The 18482-nt window shown below is 42.2% G+C and overlaps 1 protein-coding gene across 2 annotated transcripts in view; it reads left to right on the top strand.

Annotated features, from left to right (window-relative positions):
• The window catches only part of LOC122575527, a 259427-nt gene that overhangs the window by 111314 nt on the left and 129631 nt on the right, over positions 1-18482 (top strand). The window contains exon 4 of one of the 2 annotated variants that reach the window (XM_043744586.1): positions 17052-17586. The exons of the other annotated variant lie outside the window; for it this stretch is intronic. Within the exon in view, the coding sequence (XP_043600521.1) occupies positions 17052-17102 (51 nt within the window). The 3' untranslated portion in view covers positions 17103-17586. Of the gene's footprint in view, positions 1-17051; positions 17587-18482 lie in introns of those variants that run through there. 2 annotated transcript variants of the gene reach the window in all.

Below are 18482 nucleotides of genomic sequence, written 5' to 3'. Positions count from 1 at the left end.
CCCGCAGCCATTCGTCTTGGCTAACATCATTTTTGCCAGGCTTCCTCCGAGAAACAGAAGCGTGGAATCAGTTAACTGTGCTTCGATTTTTACCTCGTCGAGTGTTTGGTAGATCAAACCGATAGCGGTAGAAATATTGGAATACCGCGATATAATCGATCGAGCTTATCAAGCCTACAGTCGAGGCGAGAAGAAACCAGACTAGAATATCGCTTAATTAGATTCCTCTCGATATTTAGATATTCCTTTGGCAATACACCGAGACGATCTACGATCGTAATTATCCAGCCTCCTTATGTGTGCACGACCATGCCCGGTACCCATAAAATCCGACAACCTGACATTTCTATCCGCAACGAGAACGCACCGCTCTCCCGCTGTTTCCAGCCGCGCGTAATTTCCCCTGGCATCGGTTAACAGATATACATGGCGCGTTCTAGGCGCGACTCGGGTTTACCTTGATCCAATTAATACCGATTAACAGACCATCGTCGATCCTCACGGCAAATAATGGCCGCTGTTAATATACGGTTGATCTTCGACCTGGATCTATCTGGAGGTGCGTTTGGTCACGACTTTCGGCGAATAGTATCGTGACGGTTCCGACGATGGATCTACATGACGACGCGCGATTCGACCCGTTGCTTCGTCTTGTGTGCCCTCTTCGTTGTGTACCTATCATTCCCTACCTAGAAACTACACTGTTTGCTTCGCTAATTAGACACGTAGTACGTACGCATTCTCCATGTTCACGAGACCACACGGTACAGAGAAGGAGGGAACGTGTAATGTGGTGCATGGAAGAGACGAAGGAAGGGAGGGTTGGCTTGGTTAGAGCGTGTGAGATGGGGACAGGCAGAATGGTTAGAGAGATGGAGAAAGGCAGAAGGGAACGGGTGGGTAAGAGGGTAGGCGAGAAAGACGCGTATCTAACACCGGCTACCAGTATTTGCACGCATTCGAACACGTACACGGAATATTGATCCGGCTACGTGACTCCATAGATCAAGTCAAACATCGCGGATAATCAGCGGGGCGGTTGCACGATCACCTTGGTCCATTGGCTTACTGCTCTGCCGCGAGCAGAGGGAATACGGCCGCGTGCTCCTTCGGACCTGTTATCAAAACTGGTACCCGGTGAATACTACGATCAGTGTTAGTCTCTGGGTTCTAGGAAGAGCCTGGCGTGTTTCTCGATTACGTGGCCCGTAGACGCAGCTGGGATACAGCAGTTGTTCGTGTTCTCTATTAGGGCTCGACACGAAAGCTCTTTGCTTAGGTCTGATGAAGTTGGATCTTTGCAATAGCGACGTCTTTTCGATTCTTTTCACATTTGTTCGTCGTCTGGGGATCTTGATCCGACGATTTTACTTTGGAGACGATTCAACGTATTTATCGTCTGGCGACGAAAGCGTAGAAAATTCTGGATTTTGAATCGTTTTGCAAGATTCTCAGCATAGATTTTAATGTTCGACTTTGATCTGGCCGTGTTTCAAGATATTTGGTTCTTTTATACGGTTCAGAAGATTCCTTGAAATAGCATGTACCGACTCATGGAATATTTTGTAAGTTTAAAGAGATAAATCGCGAGAGGCAAATCTTGCTTCGATTCAGGAGTTTTTAAAAGAGATATGACGTTCGTACAGAGACGTGTAATGTCATCTATTCTATTACGAACATCACCATAATTTTACTTAAATTATATTTCACGATAATGTTTAACGCATGAACTACGTACTGTTGACTCGTTTACGAAATATGTAAATGTCACTTTCCCATGTATCGATAATACTTCGAATATTACCACTATTCATAGCTTAGGTCTTAGGTCACGAACATTTCACTTTTCACGAACATTTCTATTGAAACCAACGTATTTCTATTTCGTATCTGCTTTTTTGAAGCGAAAAATGGAACTTGGCAACCTTTCGTGCAACCTGAGGGGTTACTTTACCAAGAATCTAAAAATCCTTCGCACTTAAAAAGCTCAGCGCGTTCACGGAAGCTCGAGGACAGCAAAAGAATTGCACCATTACCCTAAGTAAAATTCAATCCTCGGTCAACAGGAAAACTGGATTGCATCATTTCTCTAAGTAAAACTGAATCCCTCGACGTGATTCACCCGACGGTCGCCGAACGTCAGCGATTACGCTTTTGGCGAGCATGGCTACGTGATGCACCGACGCGCACCTGCGCTACGAACATAATCACGAGCGCACTTTTCTCTTCCGTGAGAATGGAAAAGACTCATCGGACAGGTATCGTTGTCCTTTAGCAGCCTGGGAAGATTCTGCGTGTCACAGATCACTTTCGCAACGCCGTTCCAGGCAATTGAAACGCGTTTCCACGGACCTTCCGTGATTTTTCCATTTGCCCTGCCCGCCACAACGACACACCATTTCCATTTGCCTCGACACGTTTCTCGTATTTCGCAAATTCTTTAATCTCATGCGAGGAAATAATAGGACGTTCCCGTCTTTCTAGTTTGTTATCCGTCTTGTTTAACATCGTACCACGACTTTGTAGTTAGCCAAGAGTTTGTTCTTCGCTTGCAAAAGGTTTCGATCGGTTTTTGTTGCAATTAAGTGATCGTACGTAGCGAAATTCCTGGAATGCGATAAATGACGTGAAAGACAGTCTTGGTGTTTTATGCAGGTGTTAAACAAGGATATAAATTCATTTGCTTCGAGTTTCTTTTTTATTAATCTCAATCTACGGCGGACTCACAATGTTTATCGATTATAATAGTAATTGTTTCGTAATTGTGTCAAGGCGACATTTGTCAACTGTCTTTTAAAGATTCGTATTAGCCTGATCAACTACCCGGGATCGACGATGAAAGCTGCAGTGTTTTTTGTAATCATTCGATTATTAATTACTTTGGATGTTCCCACTGTGTCTTTGCCAAATGTCTTTTTATATGTGTACTGTAGTATACCAATCGAATTTCTATCGCCGCTGCCTCTACAACTCGAAGTATACCTATAGCTATACTGCATCACAAGAAGTGAGAAACCAATGATTCGATATTGTCTCGTTTCTTTCAGCTGTTAGGATTGTCTCAAGTAGCATAATACGTGACACAAGCCGTGTCTCTACTTCTTTGCCCTTCGACCATGTGCATTGCCACGGAAGCTAATCGTTTTTCGTCGCTCGAACGCGCAACGTCTTTAACTTCTGAATTTCTGAATTTCTGAATTACATTGAATAAAATTAGTTCCAAGAGGAAGCTCAAACTAGCAACATTTTCCGACAAGGTGAATATAATTGTGCTTTCGTACAAAGCTTCCGTATATCAAAGTTTCGATTAAACCTCTTTTACTTGGTCACCTTCGACTCATCGAAATTTCTGTAACTCGAAGATCTAAGCTCTTCCCTTGAAGTTCGAGTTACTCGAGATTCGACTGTATTATAACGTAAAATATAATTCTATCTTCCAATACTCCAATACCATAAACTCTCATTGATACAAGACTCTATTTGTCGTACTCATCGACAATTTCAGTTTATCAAAGAATCAAACGATCAGATAACTTTCGTTTCTCACAATTTTTCTCGTTTCATCTTCTCCGCCTTCGATCTTCGATCATCGCGATCTTCAATCGCAATGCCGAATACGAAAGCGATACGTAGTAACAAAATTGCGTATGAAAATGATACGCAGCACATTCCTTACGCGGCAGCTGTTACTCATTCGTGAATCATTGCACGGGAGACAACGAAGGTTTTTATTTAGCCCCGCGTCCATTTTATTCCGCGCGATAACAACCAGCGCAATGAATTTCGTTCGCGCCGGAACATAAACGGGAAAGAGCCGCCAACCGTTACAAATATAAAAAGCGCGTCAACATGCCGGTTCAGATTTACAACTGTATGGCCGACGCCGGTCCACGGCTACCGAATTTACCGAATTGCTTTTTTCCGTCGCCGAGAGTAGCTTCGCTCGGACTGTTGCGGTCTCGCAGGCGAGAACGTTCCGGAAAAAGCAATCGGCATGAGATACCGTCTGATAAATTGTAGGGCCATATTTTGCACGTGAGATTTATGGGGACAAAGTCACCACAGAAGAATCGTTCGAAGATTCGTCCAAATATGAAGAGATTGATGCTGATTCCATGGATTTCAAGTTGCTCAGCAAAATAATTGACTCGACGTGTGAGGCGTCTGGGAAAGCGACGATTATAATATCTTGATAAAGTAACGATCTTGTTAGTAGAAACGTAAAAATAATCCTAATAAGCGTTGCTTTTGTAAAACTGGTCAATTCGAATTTGATAATAAGTCAAGGAAGTAGGTTTTGTGTAATATCGGTTTTACTATGTTGCGAATTTCGCCTCTGAGAATGTAATATCATAAAAAAAAAAAAAACGCAACGTTTGATAAGGATTATTTCTGCCATGAGGCTCTTAATTGTTGAAGTAAGAAATAAAAGTTGGAGTAAAAACTAGTTATAGTGGATTATTAAAGTAAGTAGAATATCCACGCTCGTATCCTGGTCTGACCAGTTGATTAATAGTCTTATTATCCTTACAACATAGAAGATTGCCCTTGAACTGAAGTGTCGTTTGAGTTAAACACGTTTTCCGTGCAAAATAATTATTCATTAAAATATGAATAATCGACGTTAAGAAATTCTACATTGGAAAACCAACTAACAATAAGTTCTCGTAACTTGCCAATTTTATCTGAATCGTATAAACTTGAAATACAATCTCATCGCGAAAGCTGGGAAAACTGCTACAAAACCAAGTACAGAATAAATCCAGTGGAGTTGCAGGGCTTTAAATTCAAACTAACTTCTAGTAGCCACTAAAACCGACAATTTTTACACAATCACACACAATGTTTATCATGCTATAAGAAGGTAACGTGGCGCGTAACACGGTCGTCAGACCGGTGGAATCGTCGCTTAAGCAAATCCGTGGTTCGTGACAGAAGGAAAACGACGCTGGCCGTCGCTGGGCCAAGCATAAACCAGCGAGGACCATCCACAGAGGCGTAAAAAGTACATTAACGCGCTCGTAGAAGTTTACAAGTATATTCTTTGTACGGGCGTTCCAACGTTCGTCAGCCGTCGGTCTGACAGGCATCGATTTACAGGGCAGAGGAAGCTTTCGAGTTATGCGCGTTAAACGGCCGTTAAGCAAAGCCCATGCTCGATTTTTTAATGCGCCTCTCCCCGTGCGCCGAACTTCACCGTAAAACGAACCGACTCTCTGTGTTACACTGTTAATGACGTCTCAACGGGCTGTTTGTGGCCTCTGGAGAATTTCCTAGGAAGTCCACGCGTTACTTTGTAATCGTTACGGGGAACCGAAGTTCTCTATTGCAATTTGTCTACCTTTTTCACTGGAACCTTTTTCGATTCACTGGAAGGTGGAGTCTCGTTATAAGATAATCTTTTAGGATCTTATATATTTTTTTTTCTTTTTCTTTTTTCTTTTTTAAAGTTCAACGACTTTCAATATCGAAAGTTCGTTATTCTTGAATCCTAAGGTTTCGTTGTAGGACGATTTTCCCGCGACTGTTGAGTTTTCAAGCTCTGATAATCTTCATCTCTATTTCAACTTCTTGTCTTATAATATCGAATCACAATCGTGATAAGGATTAATGTTTCTACTCTCAAAACGACACGTTGTATCGTAACAAAGATTAAGTTGACGAGCATTAACCATAAATTGTGTACAATATTTCAACATTATGTTATCTGACAGTGACTATCTAACTGTCGCTTAAATACCTACTAAAAAGATCATTAGCCAAGATGTCAATTCTGAACCAATTTCAACCGTTTCCACGTGTCTTCTGCTATTTCTATTCCTCATTTCCTCGACATCCACCGATCTCGATTTCCTGTTCATAAAATACATCGATAGAAGGGTCGAAAAATCATATTCTCAACATCTTCTTCCATTTTTCTTTCCCGAAACGACAAAACGAATAAAGTATTTCGAAGAAGCCTCGTTGAGGCGCACTTTGTCACGCCTCCTCCTCATGTTCAAATCGACAAATTTCGGTCATCGTCTGGCAGAGGAGAAATTCGTCGGGAATCACCGTTCGAATCTTTTGCTTTCGATCGTTCGACGCGTACCCGAGCGACGGCACGAGGCAAAACGAAGCGGCCTGACAAGGGTCCGAACCTTTTTCTCGAATTTCTTCTCTCCGACACTCTTTCGGAGCCACCGTGCTGCTCTCCTTCGTCCCAGCGGCGCATGATTTATTTTCACTGGTACCACGCGACACGTGTTGCCTTGTAACACGTGGCCGTGCTTACATTTCCCGCAGCTCGCGCGTACACGCGCGCGCTTGTCATACTCCCGACATCGACCGGCTGTTATCTTCAACTTATTATTTTAAGGTCACTTAGGGAAAGCTTTACCGCTGCTCATTGTCGATCCTGCTGCATCTTCACTAAACTATCGTGAAATTTTAGGTCAATGGATATGGAATTTTCGTCCGAGTGGCCCTCCACTATCTTCCCTCCGGCACTTAATTCGTTTCTTGTCTTCTTTTGTGTTTTGCGGTTTTGGCCTAAGTGTTTCGTGGAAAATCAAAACGTTACGATATGGACAGTTATCTGTGAATATTCCGTGAACTGTATATGACTCTTCTAAATTTTTACCTCATATTATAATCACTGTTTATGAATTTCGTGCGCATTTACTCTCAACAGCATCTTCTATATCTTCGTTACAGTAGTACAAAGATGCTGTTCTAATCCGACAACATATTGCGTTACGTAGAACATTGTGAAATTTCATTAACGTTATAACGAGACAGAACTGGTATTGTGAAACCAATCTGAAAATTTACATATATGTAGAAACTAAATGCTGAATATCGAGGATTATTAATAGGATAGTTAATTGATCGTTTGAATATCGTCGTGGTTTCTGTGAAATATATACTTGCGCTAAATATTTTGAAGTTTTCATGTACAAACTTTATCAATACGACCATGCTTGTTCAGTGTCGTCACAGTGCTAATGGATTTTCATACTGTTTCGTTTAAAATATAAAATATGTTCAGGAAGAGTTTCTACGAGCGTTCGAATACCTTGCCGAGCAATTGTATGCATAGTTTTCTGATAGACACGCAGTATATGGCTACTATCATGGCAAGGTCTATATCTATAATGTATTTCAAATTCTTTGAATACCTTCTATCCGATATATGTGTACATCGAAAATAGAGAGAAACGTGAACTGAGGCACCGAAATGGCACGTTAAAACAAACGACGAGGTCAGATACGCGTACGCGGAAATTCATCGGCGAGAGTTCGGCGAACGCGGGCAAATGAAATTCCCTGAAGAGCAGGGGCTTTAAAGCGAGGCATTATTTCCAGCAGAACACATTATCCTGTGCGCGACGTCGATCGTGCCGAAGATCGTATCGGCAGACGTATTGTTTCCTCCAGCGAGCGCAATCATCGCGTTAATTGCGCGTCTCTTAAAATATTATCTCATTGCCGCTCGCGGAACATCTGGCGATCGTCCAATACATCCTCGTCATCTTCTTCGTCGTTTTTCTCGTTTCTTTATCCACAGAGACACGGTCGCGGATTTCGCATTTCCATCAAAACTTAATTATCGATACCGGAATGAGCGGAGATATCATGCAACCTTCGTTACGCAATCAAACGCGTGGCGAGCACAAAGGAGAAAGAAAAAGAGAATCGTAAAGTAGAAATAAACGAAGAGAAAAAAAAAAGGAGATGCTAATGCTCCGTAATCACTGTAATTTCTAAAACGAAATAACCGAGAGAAACGAGACGCGAGAGATCTTAATTAAAAAATTACACATTCTTCGCGGCTAATCGCCACAATTTTCTCCGCGAAGGTGTGCATAATGCGGACGATTATGGGTTCTTAATCGTTGCGAATCGCTGCAAGACACGTCGCGTCGATAGAGAAGATCGATCGACCGTTGTGACTTTCGTAAACGTCATCCAGAGACACGCATTGTCTCTGCCGTGATGAACGGTGCCGTTATTAGCTGATCACGCTGATCATACGCCCCGAAGGCGAGCGCTACGCGAGATCTAGATACGCGTACTGCTCGATGAATCCTTGAGCAAGAAGTCATCTTAACGATTCATCGAAAAAGTAGTGACGCGAAAAAAAGAGAATTACGGTTCAGTGCTGAGTAATCCAAAGTAATCGTGATGCTCAATTTTCTCTTGTTTGTATCGATATAATAAAATTGATCGCGATTCGGCTAACTATGAAGTTGAACAAACATACTGTGTTACATATTAAAACTATGTAATGCTATGCAAATGGCAATCTTCCAATTAGAAAGTATAATAACCCAAACGTAATCCTATACTGGGTATATCTATATTTTTTAACAGTGAATGGAAGATTTGTAATCGGCTCTTTTGAATTTTTCCATTCTCAAGGTCTCTAAAGACCTTAATAAACTTTCGTACGGATTATTCAATTTACTTCAGTTCAAGCAGCTTGAATTGAAATAATTTGCACGTGAACCTGATATTTGGTTTACTCGAGACATGCTTTCAAATTAGTCGAGTCACCTAACTTCGAGTCGATCGAAATCAACTGATTTGATTCATCCGAACAAGCGTTAAAAGTTGCCCCAAAGACTATAGCACGAACCTGAAAATGTAACACAAAGTTGAAAATCAACGTAATTGAAACAAATTATACGAAAATGCCAATCGAGAGGCATGACCTTGACCTATGAAAATCGTCGATCTATCTGAAAGTTCCTCGTCCCGAATGACTCCAAAAATACAAACTGTCGCGTCATCGTTCAGAAATCTCTGAAATGCTAATACCGCTTACGTAAGTGGACCCATGGTCCTGCCAAATCACGCTAAACGAGCATTCAGCTGTATCCGAAGCGTGCCGCCAGCATACCTTACTCCAGATAAATAATTGCGCGTCATTATGCAAACGACTTCGCGAAAGCATCATCGACGCGAGCACAATGAAGCTAATGACACGAGATGGCTGATGATCCTAACGATCGGCACGGATAATCAACCGTTGGGTAAGGTTACGGTGTCATGGCCAGCGGTGTTTGTATTCCCATCGAGCTGCCGAAGATCCTGGAAAAAGGATACCGGCTGCCGTCGTTGCTGTTGCACGAACAGCCTCGACACTCGGACAACCTATAATCTTAGAATTATCTGTTCTCTTTTCCTGAGCCGGGGAGGGCGGCGCGAGAGGGAAACGGCAAGGCCAAGTTTAGATCATCGAGAAGCGAACATCTCTCAAAGCTCGTGTCCAGCTCGTCGTCAAAGGCTCGTTCACAGTGGAATCAAGATTCCAGCCGATAACGTGAATGGGGTGGATCTGACTTGATGATAAAAGTTCGAGCGCGTAGAGATTGAAGGATACATCTGTTGGTTGCTTTAATTGAAAGATAATTGGTGATAATGTTGTTAGAGAGATTTGATGAAGTTTGAAGAGGAGTGAAGGAATTCCTTCATTGTATTCTGGTCGTGTAGTCTATTAGCGAATGTTACATTTCTTGCAACGCAGAGATTCTATTCATTTGTCGAGGTTTCAGTATGATAATATAATTGCAAATATTCTACGAAATGTTGTTGTACACGTTTGACGATGTTTGAGGTAATAAAAAGAAATTACTCTAATCGCGAAATCTTACCTATCGAGATTACTATATTTACAATGGAGAGTTTCAATTATTTGTAGAAATATTGATATTGCAATATAACTATTGAAATTGTATGAAAACGATTTGATGAAGTTTGATACGTTAACAAAAATGAATTTTCCTTCTTCGTATTGCAGTCACAATCTAGCAGTGAAGGTTGTTTTACTCGTAGAGTTTCAATTACTTGTGGAACTATCACTATAATGACTATGAATATTCTATAGAGCACTGGTTCTACGAAAATTATGTACATCACGAGAGGATCACGGAGGCAGCCAGAGAACGCAGATATGATGCAGCTGGAGTATGTATGACCGGCGCACGACACAGCGTGATAATGAGCGAATCGTGAACGGCTTATCTATGAGGCCGGCAGCGAACGTCGCGGATTATTATTCGCCTAACGAGCGTGCTATGTAAACTCGATCAAGCTCACCGGTGTAAGCCCGATTCTCTCGATAAGGCACTCACCACGGATGCCTATCATTTGTCACGGTTGGTCGTTGAGAAATTGATCGGACTCGCTCGAGGTTTTTTTACAGAAAAACCAGGGCTGCTCCTTCACGGCGAGATCTCGACCTTTCTTTGTGCTGGAATAAGTAGAACATAATTAGTTCTTGCGCTTTACTTCGTAGCCAGTACCTCGCCCTGCAACTGTGTTTCTTGATTTGTTCTTCCTTTTCGCCGGTACAGATGGAATTTCAGATTTTGGTCGGAAAATAGAGTAAAAAGGGATGGAGATATAATGGAGGAAAATTAGCTCGGATTCTTTGATTAACCACAACCCGTTGTTTCTATAAGAAAGCTAACCTGTGCCTGTTTCCTTATATTTTATATTTGTCTGTTTAATTCTCGAAGTTGTTTGCTTATATTTTAGATTTCTTGCGCGCATTCAAAGCTTGCTCGGTTGGATGCCTAATTTGTTTCAATACATTCCCGTTTGTTTATTTACATTTAAGGTCTGCTTATTTACATCTACATTCCAGGTCTGTTTGTTTACATTCTACGTTTACTTGTTTACATTCCGAGTTTGTTTGTTTACATGCCAGCCTTGCCTGTTCATGTCTCAGGTTTGTTTACATAAAATCTCCTAATATCCCCACAACGATCGAAGACATGTTACGGCAAATGCTAAACAAGAAATTCAACACGTAACACGGGTCCAATTTAACACGTAGCACGGCTCCAATTTAACACGTTGACCGCCATGAGGGTCACCGGTGACCGGCACTCGATTTGGTTATAGCGCCGTGGGGGCCACCGGTGGCCCTCACCAGGAAAAATGCTTCAAGCATGATTGTATAACTCATTTTATTTGCTGCAAATAATATTTCAACATAATATGCATGGCATAATGAAAAGTTCACTTGTCGGCGCCCTGGGCAAACCATGGAAAATTCGTCTGGCAGTCAACGTGTTAAACTCCAAACCTACGAACGCATCCTCGCTCTACCACCTTCAATTTTTTCAGTCCGCTTCACCGACCGATCTCTATTCAGCGAAACCAGCGATCTGAATAAACCGCGGAAAAATCAACCCGAAGGCCGTAACTTAAACTCATCCAGCGATCTCGTCCATTTTGCCTTAACTTCCTGGATTTTTGCTCGTCCGATAGTTCCTACATTCCCCGGGACGATGATCCCGCCTGGCAGTTGGATAATTTAGCAAAACATCGCGCGCGAAACACTCGCCGGATAAACGTGGTTGGCCTACATTGCGCGGGGATCGCGTAGCAAGGTTTCGAGAAGAAGCGATCGTTCACTTCGGCCACGATGTACCTTTGCCGAGACTAATGGAACAACAACGCGGAGCATCGGGCACGTAACACATGCAATTTGAAGAGTAGATAACCGATAGAGTAATAGAGAAAGACGGTGACCGGAGGAAAAAGAGCTGCCACGCCAAAGAAACGAGGACGATCGCTGGGAGCTGTTGGACTCGGAATAGCTCGAAGAAAGCAGAAGAAACGGAAACCTTTAACCAATAACAAGGAGCAGCAAAGGAGCACGCGCGTCCTGTCTTTGCACGGTGCTGCGTTCACGCTCGAGACCATTATGCAAAGTCAAAGCAGTGAAACGTGGGCGAGCGTGGCTCCGTTGTAAACTGTGATTAAAACATAAATCATGCGTAAGTTGGTGGAGCCATTCCTTACGATCCGGGCATTATGCGGATTTGCCGCGGCAGATCCTACCGTTCCGCGCCGTTTAAGTGATTTCTTGGCGGAAGAGACGCCAGGAGACGCGACCCTTACTGCTCGTTTTACGAACACTCGAAGCCTTGCCTTCTGCAAACGAATGCCCAGGCATTTGGATGATGGATCGTCCTTGGTGAACAAGTTTGAAATGGAAGGCTTCCGCGGCAGGTTGTCCCATTGAAAAATCGTGGAACACGTGGATAGTATCCTCTGGCTACTTATGGCACCGTACCAACTGCGGGCAAGTGGAAATCAGAATTGAGGATTTCGTTGGATTTCTGTTTGCTGTGGAAAATTAGCTACCGCTCGATATTTTTAACATTTTTCAGTTTTTAAAGAAATTTTTAAAATCGAAAGAGAACTCTATGATAATTCCTTTTCTTTTGCTTAATGTTCTTACTAATTTGTGATACTTACATTCTCGTCTTCCAATCGAATAATTTCCAAGTCAAGAACGAAAACACAAGTTCAAGAGGTTCCAGACAAGCGCTCGACCGTGACAATACAGAGACGTTCTTCGGTGAAAGATAGTCTGTGGCAAATTTAGCTCTACGACGTAATGTAACTATAAAATAATTGTTTGTCTTATGCGCATGATTGTTTATGTATTTAATTCGCCATTTACGATAGAGCATAAAAATTAGAAATTCTCGAGCACGAGCTCTTAATTCAATGACCACGAACTGTACTTCTGCTAATTATATCGGCCTCTTTGGAACACGATCGAACAACGCGGTAACAAGAAGCAGGAATCGCTCGAGTAACAGCTAAATCTCGATCGACGAGTTTCTTTGTCTGTCGCAATATCACAATGCCGTGTGGTAACGCGTTCCTCGCAATTATCCGCTGCGATATCTCCGCTGTCTGGCAAAAAACTTTTATCTCCTCAAGTATCTCTGTCAAAATCTATCGATCTCGAGCCAATCTCGAACCAATTCAACTGGAAGGTTAAAGTCAACAGGCTAAAAACTCAATGGATATATCGTAACAGAGTGTAACGAGCAATTCGATCCGGAAAAAAAGGTGAAAAATCGGCCGACGATTGCATCGAACGATCTAAAGCGTTCCTTCTTAATCACTTGAGAAAAATCAAGCCAGGTTTTTCCTGAAACAGTGACTCAACTCGATAATTGTCGCGGATTAACAGACCGCGACACTTCGTTACCGATCCTTTCCTTTCGTTCAGATTACAGTACAGTTCGTCGGTGGTTTCATAGCATAAATATTCGCAACCATCGCGATCACCTGTCTCACAGCAGTGATTACGATCTGTCACGCCCCTGGCTACGTCGATAATGCCGCAACGATTAAGATTAACCCTTTCAACGTATCCACGCACGGGCAACGTCTCGAGAAAGTGATAGGCACGCGCGCGCAACCGATTCCCGTGTGTCCATCAAACGTCATTGGCATGATCTCTGAACTCGTGTGCCACCGACACGAATATGCCCGTTCGAGATCGAGGAACCTGACGTTCATTGGTATTGATGACGCGAGAAATGGATGTGTGGCACTGCTACGTCGACCTGATTCCTCCAAATTTCACTTTGTGTCAAGATATAGAACAGTGGTGCTCTGCAATAAATCCTTACAGGGTGGTTAAACGACGTGTCCTTTAACGAGGACGATAGTGTCCTTTTTCGTGTTGCTCATTCAGTATGTGAAATGTAAATTGTATTATTAATATCGATGTATAGCGTTGGAATCCTTGAATTGGTGAGTTCACATTACGTATACTAGGCAAAAATTATTTTTACTAACAAGCCTAATTATTAGAAGCTATTGATTTTAGAGGAATACGAGCGTGTTCCTCTCTTTTGTTTAAAATAATAGCAGATTGTTCCTCGATGATTATTTCTAAAATATAAAGGGCGTAGAAATGAAAATTCAATTCTGATAATATTAACACGCATCATCGCTTCAACGCGGAGTTAATCTATCGTTTCTCATTTTCTACGTGCACACACAAAGCTTAATAAATAAATAAATAAATAAAAATAAAAAAGCTTAATTGAACTCGATAGTATAGCGTTGAACAACGTTGATTCATATGTCCCATCGTAAATGCGGATATTCAATAGAAAGGGGAGGATAATATTAAATAAACAGATGAAACGAATACTGTTACGTGTTGGATAACCGATCGTTGGCGGACGCGGAGAAACAATTATCCTGCAACGTGCGCGGCCACGCAAAGCGGCGCGTGGAGCGGTTGGATGCAATGAAACGAAATAATCCGCGGATACCGATTACACGGACCGATACAAGTGGTCGATCGGCCGAGATTACAGAAGGACAGGGTGGTGCGCGGTGAATAATGCAATTAGCGGCCGCGAAATACATTAATTCCCAATGACAACGTTCCCCGCGGCTTTTACTTCCGACACGTTCGCCTCGTTGCTTTCGAGAGCATTAAACCGGCGATATTAAGCCGCAATTATCGACAGAGGTAATCGATGCCGCGGCGATCCTAGCCGACTTAATTATTGCCCTGGCCGGTTCGATCGCTGCAAGTAGATCGGGTCGCTAATTAGCCGTAAACCTGGTACCGAACACGGAGACATGTCGCCCTATGAATAACGAAAAGGAAATTAGGTGAACGCGACACAGCCTATGATACAGATCCTCCTGTTTCTCTGATCTTGTTCCGTCTTTGTCCTTTGGTCGATTTCGATGTTTGCGATCGATTTCATCCAGTTAAGTACTCCACCGTTTGATCGATGTGAATGCACTTTGTCCATTAGTTACTTTGATCCCAGCTTCATGGACTGGGAGATCTGATCGACATAGTAATTGTGAGTGTTTCTGTTTAGCTGATGGAAGTGTTGTATGTTGATTTTAGAAATTTTTTAGATTTTCTATATGTAGAGTCTGATTTTTATTCGAACGAAGTCTTAGGTAATGTCCGATTAATTGAACCTTTGGTGCTGAATTCCATTTATTTCGTCGTGAAACTTCTCTTGTATAAAGTACAGTTGTACGAACTACAGGCGATATTGTTTTACTTCATACTAATTTAATGAAATTTTATAACTGACCTTCGTGCAACGCGAAAAATACGCGTTGGAATTATATTTTATGGTTTTAAGTTGCTCCAATTCAGGTATAAGAAGTAACAAACTATTAAATATCCAAAAGAAAAATAAGATTAAAAATTGTATTATATTTATCCAACTCTACATTATATACAAGAACAATCAATTTTTTCATTACGTTATACAAACCAGCATTACACCATATTCCATAAGATTCCACTGGAAGTAACTTTACTTACTATTAGGTTGTCCGAAAAGTGTCTTTCTTTCGCAAACGTGTTTTCTACAACAGTGCACCTTTATATAAACGTGAAACCAAGTCTGTGAAATGTCACGGTGTTTATCTCAAAAGAACAAAATGGATCGTACGTAATTCGACAAAATAATATAAAACAAAAGCGTTGTGCGTTATTTCCTCATAAAACGAAAGAAACTTTTCGGACAACGTAATACCATCGGTCCTCATTTCGCAACCGTCACCGCTCGAACCCAGAGCCAATCGGTGACATTCAATTTCCCCGACCACACTTAACATCCCCCGAGTTTCCGTCTATCTCGTATCGGTATCTATTCCGTGGCACAACAGGCGTTAATTATTCATTTCCTAGAACAGCTCTCCTCGAGTAACCTCGTAAGGTCCCTGCCTCTCTCCAACTATCTCTGCCTGCCTCCCTCCCTCGCCTAGCTTCGTCGATTGGTGCTCGGTCGAATCGTCGACTTAATGCGAGACACTGACAACGAGGTCTATTGTAGCGGCGCACGCGAGAGGAGCTATTATAGTGCGGTGACAGTATAGTATGTGTACACACATAGATCCCGGTGTGTCTCGGAGAATAGCTTTGAATACGTTTGAATCGATTTGCAGGATCGTTAGAATCCGTCGTCTGCTAGGTGCAGCCGAAGGTTCAGCTGGAACCGGGCCAGCGGCAATTCCGGATGGAAATCTCATTCCAGACGCGGATATCTTCGTTGCGTCGAGATTGTATCGACGCGGTAGACGCGGACTAAGGTCGCGTCCAACCACCTAGCTTCCCTTATGTAACGCCTGCAATCACACTCTTTCTTCTTTCTCTCCCTCTTCGACCGTTTCTCCATTCGAACGCTATCTTCGATTCCTTCCTCGATTCAGCTTACGTTAGAAGTCCGTGTGGCCATCGTCCATTTGCATTCATCGTTCCCTTCGCTGAACCTGACCATCTCGTGCCACGAACATGGCCACGGTTAGACCACGGCTACTACCAAGCGAGTCGTAAGCGAGCGTAACTGTTGTTTCGAGAGGTCGAGAACGATTCGAGCTACGATTCGTATACGCGTGATGAGCGAACGAATGGGAGAATCGACGAGCGATAACGGGTCGAATCGCCCGAGGAACATCGTAGGAAGCAACGAGGCTATGCGTTTGCAGGATAGATTTACAGGAAAGCGTTAGACTCCGGTCACACCTTCGCGCGTAAATCCTCCCTGAACCAGATGATCTACGGCAGTGTCTACGATATTCATCCGTTCGATATCGAGAAAGATAGAATCGATGATATACATACAGTGGCTTGTCAGAGTATTTGAACAGTTATAGAAATTTTTTATGAATACGTTATATGTATCATGGAAAACATTTCGCAATAAATCTGTAACGAGACGCGACGATCATTATCATATTGGAAATATTTGAAACCGATCTGAAAATTTGTTTATGGAAGCTGCAGGATATTTATTGCATGCACGTCGAAATGATCATTGAAATTCGTTATATAAATAAGTCATAATATTTTTAGGGGGAGCTACCTTTAGGACTAATTATATAATTCAAAGTATCTGTTCGTACTACGTTATTAATTGAATTAAAGTAATTTTATATTCATCTTCAGATTGGTCAAATTTACCGATATAGTCATAATTGTTGTGCCTCGTTTCAGTACCAATGAAATTTAAAAATGGTTTGCGGAACAGAGAAATATCTTGTAGCTTTCGTATACATTTTCAGTTCGGTTTCAAATTTTACCAATTAGTCACGATCGTCGTTTATCATTACAATGCTAATGATATTTCAAAACGTTTCGCATAAGGCACACAATATATTCAAAGAAATTTTCTGCGGTAACTGTTCGAGCACTTTCGCGAGCTGCTGCGGGTTATTTCTCTTAAATCGAATCACGTTCGAATTCTCTTCTGTTCCAGCTTCCCTTGCACCAGTCGATTTGCATTCTCCGCTTCCTGGATACTGTCTAGCCCTGGATCGAGTCCTCAGTAATAATAGAAGCGCGATAAATCGCGAGCAAAGATCTGAGAGAAGAGAACGCTGATGAAAAATGTTACACAGTCGTTCGAAATGTATTCAACGACCTCGAAATCATCGGGCATCTTCCGCGTTACAATCCACAGCCCTCTGATAGTGTCTCTGAAGCTTCTTACCAACGCATCTGTGCTCTTCGTCATGGTCAAAGTCGCTTGATAAAACCCCTTTTGTCGTTGTTGTTAACAACTGGAAATCTTGCAGGATAAAGCTTCCCCATAAGGCAAGATGGTGAATTAAATAAATTGTTTCAAATCTTTGATCCTAGTATTCTCATATTGGCGTTTATTAAAACATTTATGAGAAGTAGCATCCAGATATAGAAATTTGTTTCACTAGTTAAATATTATACTGTACAAACTGTCCTTCAAATCGATATATTTCTGCATATTTATGCGCATTCTATACGTTTCTGCGGCATTAAATTAATTTCCTTACAAATCTCCAATCTAATAATGACCTTTACAGAAGATTCTGCTCTTTTATATTTATCAACTAAATTTTCAATAATTTGACTAAAATATACACTCAGCGTCCACGTGTTTTCCACGGACCCCTAGATTTACTTTATCTCTCTCAGAAAGCTTCTCGGTTCAATAAAGGATCCTGAAAAGTCAGTCGAATCTGTCCAAAATCAAATCATCTCACTGAATAATTATTTTCATTCTCCTTTTTTTTTTACGCGTGATTTTTAAATCGATTTTACGCGCGAGAAAGTCTTGAGTCTTCGAACGTCGAGGTCTCTTACCCCGGATAAGAGCAAAATAAAGATTAAGGAAGGTCCACAGGAGGGGGTAGTTTAAAAACACATCGACGTCGTTGCTATCGTCGTCCGTGGGGTTTGTGTGGGCAGAAACCTAAGGTTCAGGTTAGTCAACAGGTGGCTAACCTGCCAGGGGAGGCAACTTACACAAACAATACGTCGAATGCACAAATACAAATCTCCCCTTTCGAATATAACTTAGGGGCACAGGGGTCCGGAGGGCGGTGGAAGGAAGAAGGAAGGAGGAAGGCCTGGCTTTGCCTGTGAGGAGAGGGAGAGAGGAGCCTTCCTATATCTCAACTCACACAAACGAACGGTACCATCTGAACACGAACACGTTTACAGGGGGGACCTGGACCGTTCGAGACTGCACGTGTTCCTAACGTACCCAAACCCCTGGCTATCATCGTGTGGTTCTCAGCTAGTCCCTTTCTGGTTATCTTTCCTTCTGCTGTACCACTGACAGTTGCACGCAGTTGTCGGTCCGTCAGATTCGTGCGTCAAGGTGGTCAAATATTTGCTTTTCTTCTTAATGTACCTTTTTTTTCCAAAG

This window comes from Bombus pyrosoma, linkage group LG2 (assembly GCF_014825855.1).
Source record: "Bombus pyrosoma isolate SC7728 linkage group LG2, ASM1482585v1, whole genome shotgun sequence".
NCBI classification, from domain to species: domain Eukaryota; kingdom Metazoa; phylum Arthropoda; class Insecta; order Hymenoptera; family Apidae; genus Bombus; species Bombus pyrosoma.
This window is presented reverse-complemented; position numbering and strand designations above follow the sequence as displayed.